The 10,208-nt window shown below is 35.9% G+C and overlaps 1 protein-coding gene across 1 annotated transcript in view; it reads left to right on the plus strand.

The window, feature by feature from the left end:
• LOC112804019 (uncharacterized) overlaps positions 1–9,871 on the plus strand; it is a 29,212-nt gene extending 19,341 nt beyond the window's left edge. Inside the window, 18 exon segments of the mRNA XM_072196128.1 lie at positions 75–129; positions 132–372; positions 677–769; positions 1,627–1,900; positions 3,929–4,042; positions 4,128–4,211; positions 4,857–4,907; positions 4,986–5,165; positions 5,241–5,551; positions 5,665–6,015; positions 6,111–6,174; positions 7,095–7,241; positions 7,453–7,557; positions 7,650–7,760; positions 7,835–7,939; positions 8,338–8,407; positions 8,530–9,226; positions 9,534–9,871. Coding sequence (XP_072052229.1) covers positions 75–129; positions 132–372; positions 677–769; positions 1,627–1,900; positions 3,929–4,042; positions 4,128–4,211; positions 4,857–4,907; positions 4,986–5,165; positions 5,241–5,551; positions 5,665–6,015; positions 6,111–6,174; positions 7,095–7,241; positions 7,453–7,557; positions 7,650–7,760; positions 7,835–7,939; positions 8,338–8,407; positions 8,530–9,226; positions 9,534–9,570 — 3,090 coding nt within the window. The 3' untranslated portion in view covers positions 9,571–9,871.
• Positions 9,872–10,208: the final 337 nt, after the last annotated feature.

Genomic DNA, 10,208 nt, shown 5'->3' on the forward strand with positions numbered 1-10,208 from the left:
GTTCTACAAATGGGATTTCATCTTTAGGAAGATCGAAGAATACAGCCATCTCCATTATCCAGTCAACTTGGAAGGATTTTGGTTCCGGTAATCAGGAGCATGGAAAGGTTGGGCCATGTATGTATTCTCCTGCGCTAATTCTGCTATAAATGAGATTTTGGTTAAATTAAGTAGATATTTCCCTGGAGATGCTAGCGAACAGTTGCCATTTTCTTTGTGGTCAAGTCCATTTTCTCTGCTACCACCAAGTGGTTCAAGTACGATTCTTGTTCCTCAGTTAGCGTCAAATTCTGCATTCATTGTAGCTGTGACTTCTAACACAATTGGTGAACAATATACTGGGAGGACAAATGCAATCACTTTCCAGCCTAGGTAACATACTTTGTGGATATTGTGATTGTTAAAGTCTATCATTGGAGCTTAAGCTTAAGCTTTTTTAAGATGGTTGGTCCAGTGGCATAAGAGTTAAGCCTGCTTGACGAAGTGGTTAGGAGTTTTATACTTATTAATCTATAATACTCTTAATTAAACTTCAATTATGTTAGCCATATTGACTCATTTTGTTCCCTATTTAATTTGAAATGGTGTTGGTAGATGAGGATGTACATATAGTGTCAGCCTATCTCGTTATTGAATAGTTTTTAATCTGCAGATTTGTAATCAGCAATGCATGCAGCAAGGAAATATCTTACAAACAGAAGGGAACTGATGTAATTTTTTATTTAGGAATAGGGGAACATGCTCATCTTCATTGGACAGATATGACTAGGTATGTGTCTTGGTCAATTTGAATTTTGTCTCTGTTGGAAATTGCTAGTTGGAAGACTTGTATATTTCTGCATGAGTGGTGATATTTACCTATACATAAAATGATAAGGTACTAGCGAGGTCTTGTGAAAGGCTCATGAATTTGATGCATTAGTTATATTGGCAACTGATTTTTTGTCCAACTCATTACATGAATAGATACACATACCTGATTAGCCAGCTATTGATTGGTACATTTCTATACTAAATTTTATGGAACACTTTGTTTTGCAACCGTAGATCAGTTTTTCCTGACTTTTATTGCTGGTGTTGGGAGAACGAATGAAGCCAGATCTTTGTGGCATTGTTACATATATGCCACTGTTTCAAGTATTTTTTTAGAATAAACTTTTGGACAAGTTTGGTTTGTAGGAATAGGATTAGATTTAGTTATATTTGGTATAAACCTCATAATCTTTTTAGAGGAATATAGTTGAGAGATTGGGAAGCTGTGGTCTAGCCTTATCGTTGATATTTATTAAGTTTGCTCCTGTTAGAAGGATTTCTTGTCGGTCCATCTTCTTGACTTCTTCCTTCACTCTCTCTAACTTCTTGTTCAGAAAATCTAGGGCCTCTATGATGCCTGTAATTTTTGTTTTGAAAAGTCTTTAGCTAGTTTCTCTATTTGAATATTCCATTTGCAGTTAGTGGAATCAGCATGCAATCGAAAATGCTTCCATTACTAAATATTCAATTTATGTGATTCATTCATTCTCTTGCACTGTTTTCCTTCCTGTTTTCTTTTCTTCCTGTTTATTTTTTAGTTTTATCTCATTATTCCACTTATGTAAACTAGTCATATTCTAATATATGCTACAGGGAGCTGCTTGTCTCAATTTGTTACAATGAATCAGGATGGCAGTGGTCTGGAAGCTTTTTGCCAGATCATCTAGGTGATACACAACTGAAAATGAGGAACATTGTTTTTGGCACTTCAGACATGATTCGAGTTGAGGTGCAGAATGCTGACATATCAATGGGGGATGAAAAAATAATTGGAAGCATTAAGGGAAACTCAGGCACCAACTTGATTCTTTTGTCGGATGATGATACAGGGTATATGCCATACAGAATTGATAATTTCTCCAAGGAGGTTGGTCTCTATTCTCTGTTTCATTATTACACCATGTGGAATTTAAATAATTTGGAATCTGAAGGTTACTGCTATTAAAATCTGATTTTGGATTGTTTTCCCTCTTTGTTATGCATGTCAATATGCATTCTCTGATTTCTTTATCGTTTCATGTGAATGCCTACTATTGTTATGATTTAATGCTTTTTTTGACTGTCATTTCATGGTTCTTGCTTGTGAATTAAGTCTTTTAATCATTCTGTATGGTTCAATTTAATGGTTCCTTGGATAGACAGATTAAAGCCATTTCAGGGAACAGTAGCTCTGTAAGATATGAAATACTTATTGTCTTTATACAGTTAATGTTCAATAAGTAATACCTAGGTTAATATTGGACGATTAATACATATTCAGGAATGGACGAGTCTTGGTAATCTCATAAGAAAGAACATCAGTTTGGCAACAAAATTGCTATGGCTTTTACCTTTAGAGCCCCATTCTTTATGGCATCAGGTATATGGCATGAACGGAAATGGATGGGATGCAAATCCTGCTAGTGATTATGCTACCTTAAACCCTTTCCTTTCTCTAAAAGTAAGGATAGTTCTCATTTTCTCTTGTTGGAAGATAATTGAAAAGGTGTTTCTCCTTTTTATATGTCATTTTCCTGTCTTTATTGCCTATTCTGTTTACATAACTCTCCTATAAGAATTTTTACAGGCTTCCTATTCTTGGAACATCCACTTTTTTCAGAACCTTAGTGATAGAGAGTCCTCTGAGTTAGGCAATGTTTTGGGCTGCTTGATAATGCTACTGTCTTCTAACCCTGATAAAAGTTATGGTTGCTTGATACATCTATGTGCATATATGCAACTATCTGGAGTATTTGCCTAGAATGCAACTTATGCTCTTTTAATGATAGATTTTCAGGGGAAGTTGTTGTATGAAATAGAATAGGTACCAAGCCTTATATGGTGTAAACTTCCTGGGCACTTCAGAGAACTTTCCCTCTCAGACATGTTGAGAGATTGGAAGGCCACGGATCATTAATGTTTTTTTTTTTTTGTAGTATTTTAGTCTGCTGGAGATATATTTTCGTTGGCTTCTTTGTACCTTTTCTTCCAATCTTAATGAAATTTGATTTTTTATCAAAATGGTAAAAAATAAATAAATACAACAACAACAACAACAACAAAGCCTTGTCTTACTAGGTGGAGTCGGCTACATGGATCAAACGACGTCATTGAACTCTATCAGTCTATCATGCATCATGTCTATAGAGAGACCGTTTACATGTAGAGAGAGTTTGACCACTTTATGGATCGTCTTTCTAGGTCTTCCTCTGCCTTTTACCCATTGTCCATCTTCCATCTCATCCACCCTCCTGATTGGGTGCTTTGTCGGTCTTCTTCTCACATGTCCAAACCACCTGAGACGCGATTCTACCATCTTTTTCACAATAGGTGCTACTCCAACTCTCTCTCTTATATCTTCGTTTCTTATTCTATCTAATCGCATATGATCACTCATCCATCTCAACATCTTCATCTCTGCAACACTTAATTTATGTTCGTGTTCTCCTTTGGTCGCCCAACACTCTGTACCATAAAGCATAGCCAGTCTGATAGCAGTGCAATAACCTTTAAGTTTTAAATGAACCTTTTTGTCACATATAAAACCAGACGCACTCTGCTATTTTGACCAACCTGCTTGGATCCTATAATTTGCATCCTGCTCAATCTCTCCATTATCCTGTATGATGCACCCAAGATACTTAAAACTTTTAACTTTTCGTAAGATGTTTTAAATAAATAAATATCCAGGTTTTGTAAAATTTTTTCCAATATGCAAAACCAACTGAAAAGTAATTCCATTTATTTCACAGAAACAGCACTTATAATTCCTTTATAATTGGTGCTTTATTAATTCTGATTTGTGCTAGCTTTTCTTACTTCCTGCAGTTATTAAAGACAAGCACTAAATATGCGTGAGCTGCTTTATTGTAATGGTTGTTGAAATTTACTATTTTCTTTCTTGGCTATGTTATAGAGATTGCGAATATATCAGCAGAAATGTGAAATGTTTGACACAGTCATTCACTCATACAGTTCTTACCCTTACACTTGGGATGAACCCTGCTATCCTCATCGTCTTACAGTCGAGGTAACGCTTTTCTCATTTCAATTTAGAAAGGTTTATGGAAACTTCCAATTACTTTACTTAGGGATGATTGCTTTAAAAACGGAAGGTACCTGGAGAGCGAGTTTTGGGATCATATGCCCTTGATGATGTAAAAGAATATAGGCCTGTATGTTTGCCGCCAACCTCCGAGGTAAACCATTTTACCCTTCTACATTATGTTCCTATTGTACAACTTCGTCAATTGTTACAAACTTTGAGCAGCTAAATTTTTTAGCAATGAGGTTTGGTATTTGCTTTCTAGTTAAAGGATCTTAACCTTTTGTGTTGAGTTCTCTTCTCCTCTCATGTTCTTTTGTCATTATTTTCCAACGCTGTTTGAGTGTGCCATCAGCAATTTGGACTTGATTTATTTTGACAGTGAGCAGTTTTGAACCATCGTAATATCTCTAGTTTTGGTTTTGTGCTTGTGGGTACTCTATGAAGTAATTTACTTGTTACAAAAATTGATGCATAGATATGGGGGAGTCAGAGAGATTTACATATGATTTCTATTTATTGTGATGGGTATCCGATAGTCTGCAAAGGAAGGTTTAGTGGAAGGTTTCATCTGTATTCCATCTGAAGCTGTATCTTGTTACCCTAGTCCTTAATGCAATTATTAAAAATAAAAATAAAATAAAATAAATAGTTAAGTTCCGTCTCACAATGCATTGCTTTTTGCAAATGACAGTTTATCTCATGCATAATATTAGTTGAAGTCTAGAGAATTTATCAATAAAAGAGTCATTTATCCAAGTCTAATTTCTAAAGTAGCTTATTTACATGTTTATTGAAGAAACCAGAAAGGACTTTCTTTTTATCAGTGCATGCAGAGGGAGCAACAAAGGTAATTCGATGGTGGTTTTGATTTCAAATAATTTCGAACTCAGCGCTTCCTCTCGATGACGATGTGTAATATTTGCAGGTCCTCAGTATTCTCGATTCAAATTATCATATTTTTAATGATGTTAAAAAATCAGATATCCGACAAACTGCAGATAAAAGGTTATATGATCACAAACAAGTTAAGCTGTCAGAGTACAAGGAAAAAATATCAATTTTTATTCCGTGTATTGGAATATCTTTGATTAATTCATACTCACAGGTGTGCATGCTATAAACTTTCATTTAGTATCCGGTTTCTATTCAACCTCTCATAATAGTACTGTTATTTCTGTAGGAATTGCTTTTTGGCTGTATTAAGGATATACAAATTGAGCTACTGCAGAGTTTGGATCGTCAAAGCCTTTCCTTGCAGATAGCCTTCTTACAAATTGACAACCAGTTGCGCTCCACTCCATATCCTGTTATGTTGTCATTTGATAGTGGATACAAGTCCTGTGCTGCTGACAACGTGAAATATAGGGATGATGTTGGGGGGAAAAGAATTGAAAAGTTAAATCAGATTTCTATTCCCGTGTTTAGCCTAGAAATATCGAAGTGGAGGAAGAAAGACATTTCGTTTATTTCATTTGAATACATAAAATTGAGGTTACTATCTCCCAAGTTTGATGTTTTTTTTTTTTTTTCAGTTTATATTACTGGTACCTCTTGGTGTTAATATACTTTCAGTCTAATAATCATAATGTGCTGTGTACTTGCAGGATGGCAGATTTCCGTCTTGAGATTGAACAAGAAGTCATATTAAGCTTGTTTGAGTTCTTCACAAATATCACTTGTGGGATGCAATGTGGAATCATGGCATCTTCAGATCACTATGAGGGAGCATCACTAAAGGATTCCTCCTTTGTTCAGACTGAGAAATTGAGATTAACTACTGACCAATGTCCTCCAAGAATTGATTCCTTTTTCAATGGAAAATCAAAAAAAAATGTGGCATTGCCTTCCATCACTCCAATTGGGGCCCCTTGGCAGGATATTTATCTTTTGGCAAGAACCCAGAAGAAAGTTTATATTGAAATTCTTGAATTGGCACCAATCAAAATGACTTTGAGGTAAAATGTACATTGCCATGTTTATTCTAACAGTATTTTTCTGTTCTTTTGTTCATTACTTACATATTGACTTGGTATAAATAATATGTTTGTAGTTTTTCTAGTGCCCCATGGATGCTTCACAATCGGATCCTGACATCCAAGGAATTTCTTATCCATGTAAGTAACATTTTTTGAAATTATCCTTTTCTATCCAAAACTAATTCTATTGTGATACTGGTGACTGCTGGCTCCATAGCAAGAGCATGAATGAAATTGAATAAGAGTTAAATTTCTAGTTCAACATAAATCTTGTGTGAATGGTCATGTTATGAGAGGTCTTTCATTTGCCTCTTCTCTATAGCTTTATCTTTTGGAGAAAATGGTTCTTGCCAGTTGCCATTCACATTGTCATTCTCTGCATGTATAACATCTTTTAATTGTTAAGCTTAAGTTTCAGAGTGTTAGGAGTTCACTATTTTTTACCTGGCCTCTATTATTTTTCCGTTCTCTCTTTTATTTAGGCAGACTTCGAGTCCTTGTAAAATATTCTCCTCATCATTAAGGTTTCAATTTCAAGGATTCTATACCCATTAGTGAGCATTTGGTCTGTGAAAATATACACTTTTCACATATGGAAATATAAAGTTCAGACTCATGACGAAACCAAGGAAATTCTACACCAAGAAGCCTGCTACTGAATTTTGGGGGAAAAAATGATAATTCTATTTTACATATGTAACTTCTCCGCAAGAATTGTCTCCTAAGTTTCCAAATTTTTATGAGTGGTTATGTTATGTGCCTGGAGGTGATTAGTGTGAGAGGTAGAATAAAAGTGGACAAATGAGTGAAGGAGTGTACATTTTATAAGTGTGGTGCACACGGTGTAGTTAGTGGCCAAGGGTGCAGTGGCGCCTCAGGAATTTTAAGGGATTCTGAGTGTGACAGTACACCAATTCTAAGAATAGATTTTCATAAGGTTTTTCTTATCAACATGGTTTTTTCTAGATATCTTTGATTAATTTTATGATGATACTAAGGTTCCTCACATTTTCTTCTACATTAGATAGTATTTTCTAACAGATTATGATTAATTTCAGCGAGGTCTAATGGCTCTTGCTGATGTTGAGGGGGCTCAAATTTATTTGAAGGATTTAAGTATTGCTCACCACATGGCCAGTTGGGAATCTATTCAGGAGATTCTAATTAGGCATTACAACCGCCAACTACTTCATGAGATCTACAAGGTAAAATGTTAATTGAATTAATTCATATAGCAAACTGCTTATGGTTTCTTCCTTCTGCAGGTTATAAATATAAAGTATTATTGATTAACAATACCATGAATGTTCTTTTATTAAGTTTGTAATTTCCATTGTAGTATATTGCATTTCTTTATGCAACGTTGTGTCACATGTTCAACAGCCTTTCACCCTTTCCTGCTTTCTAAATTTGCAGGTGTTTGGTTCTGCTGGTGTCATTGGTAATCCCTTGGGTTTTGTGAGAAGCATGGGTCTTGGCATTAGAGATTTCTTATCAGTGCCTGCAAAGAGCATTATGCAGGTAAAAGTTTAAATTCTGCTTCCTTACTTGTTTTCAATTATCTTAGATACTCAATTAACTAATGGATTTAGCACTATTGGTATAACCTTCAGAGTCCCACCGGACTTGTTACGGGCATGGCCCAGGGCACCTCTAGTCTTTTAAGCAACACAGTGTATGCCATCAGTGATGCGGCTTCCCAATTCAGTAAAGCTGCACGCAAGGTATTTCTTGCTTTGCTGCAATGATGATTCGATTTACTTTGTTTTTTTAACCATAGGGAACCTTTTACTTCCAGGGTATTGTTGCATTTACATATGACGACCAAGCAGTTTCACGTATGGAAAAACACCAGGCAACTGTAACCTCAGATAGCAAAGGCGTAATTAATGAAGTCTTAGAGGTTGGTTAATGATTTCATCATTTTCGTGTTATAGCATTCAATAAGAATATTGTGTTGCATGTTGTCCAAAGAGAAACCTTCAGCAGATGGATATGTTTCTTAAGCTTTTTCCCTTCAGGGGACAGGAATTTTTGCAGCTCCCCTTCCTACTACTAATGAGCCCTGCTTGATTACTTCTGCTCACACTTGACTTGATGGGTGCCATTGATCTTTGAATGTGTAGGATATAGGTTAGCATGGCAATTAACATGATTAGCATAATAGCATCTACATTGAAATTTACCTATGCAATTTAGTTGGATTTTCTTTTATGCCACTATTGGTTCTTCTTGATCTTTGTGTTAGCATAATTTTTTTATTGTGTAAATGCAAGTTGTCCTTAACTTTATTGTTTACAGGGGTTGACTGGTCTTCTCCAGTCACCTGTAAGAGGAGCTGAGAAGCATGGTCTCCCCGGTGTCCTCTCAGGTAAATCGAATTGAATTTTAGAGCAACTTGAAGAATGCCCTGTGATAATTTTTTCGTGAGATATGATATTACTTTTCTCCGGACTACTGACTACTTTTCTGTTTCAAATTTATTTACTGCAGGAGTTGCTTTAGGAATTACAGGACTAGTAGCAAAACCTGCTGCTAGTATACTCGAAGTTACCGGCAAAACTGCACTCAGTATTCGAAACCGCAGTAAGCCCAATCAATTGAGATCCCAATGCTTTAGGATCCGTCTTCCAAGGCCTCTGAGCCATGAACGTCCATTAAAACCTTATTCATGGGAAGAAGCTGTTGGGATATCCGTCCTTCTGGAGGCTGAGGATGGTCTAAAATTCAAAGACGAGAAGTTAGTGGCTTGCAAAGCCCTCAAAGAATCTGGTAAGTTTGTCGTCTTAACAGAGAGATTTGTATTGATTGTTTTCAGTCCTTGGTTAGTAACATTGAGCAAGCCTGAGTTCCCCGGCATCCCTGCTGATCTCGAGTGGATAATTGAATGGGAGATTGGATTGGAAAACATAGTATATGCTGACGCCGCTCAAGCGGTTGTACACATAGTTAGTAGCAGACCAGATTCCCTATTGAGACAAAATCACCATTCTCCTAAGCGAAGCAGCAGTAGAACCAGAGCTGTGCACTGGAACCATAATCCAACTCATCTTCCACTCCCCCAGACGAACTTGGAGCTATCATCTGAGGAAGATGCAACCAACTTGTTACAGCTTTTGTTGTCTGCCATTGAAGAATGGAAAGGCAAAGCTTCACACTGCGGGCGCATCCTGCATCGGGCTAATCTCAGGTATGTTACTTTCTACTGGAAGTTTGAGTAGTTGCACGATGTACAATGTCTATCTCATAGAGGGTTCATATAGTTCTGGATAACCGGGTCTCATCTCATGTTTTGCCAAGTTTAAAAAAAAGAAAAAAGAATACACATTAATCTCCTCATTTGCATTTCTATGGGCCTAATTTTCTTGCACACATCATAGATGCATCTCTGAAAAAATTTTGCTGTTGTCTTTCGGGAGATAACACACTCAGTATCACATTGTCCATGTATTCAATTAATTGTTATGGCACCCTCCATAAACTCGTATTCTGTCCAGGACCAAAAATGAAGCAAACGTGAAAGAGGGGATGTGATTCTTCTATATTTGGGAGAGCAATTCAACCACACTGAGCAGAGATTTTGCTGAATTTTCTCTACTTGTAATTATTCTTGTACATTATATGTTTATATTTTGTTTATGTCCTTGCTCCCCATTTGTTCTTGAGAGTAAATATTTCCCATAGTTGTATAGAATAGTGGTTATTATTTTGTTTTTATAATCCTTGTAATTATTGGGTGTTTCATTTGCTTGTGTTTGTCCCATTTTTGGAAGTATAGTCATGGATGTACAAGGTGTGATAGATCATATATAGGAAGATTTTATTTAAGGCTTAATTAACTCCATGCATTTAGCGTGAAACATAACTTGTTGACTTGGATTATTTTTACTAATTATGTGCAACAATTTGTTTAAAACTTGCTTCGATCACATAAAATGAAATTCCAAGTTGGAACACTAAACTATTAAACTCAACGTTCAATGGTTATGTTTTACGTATTTTGTTTGTTTGGAGATTCATTTAATTGGGAATAATAAAAGAAATGAAAGGAAAATCGATCATCTCGTTTTGGTGCTAAGTTCCCGAGGATCGGTTTCGAATTGATTCCTACGTCTTGAGCATATATGCTTCAAAATTTGACGGTAAACTTAATCAGTAAAATGCTGTATTTT

The sequence above is a fragment of the Arachis hypogaea genome, chromosome 5 (assembly GCF_003086295.3).
Source record: "Arachis hypogaea cultivar Tifrunner chromosome 5, arahy.Tifrunner.gnm2.J5K5, whole genome shotgun sequence".
Classification (NCBI taxonomy): Eukaryota; Viridiplantae; Streptophyta; class Magnoliopsida; order Fabales; family Fabaceae; genus Arachis; species Arachis hypogaea.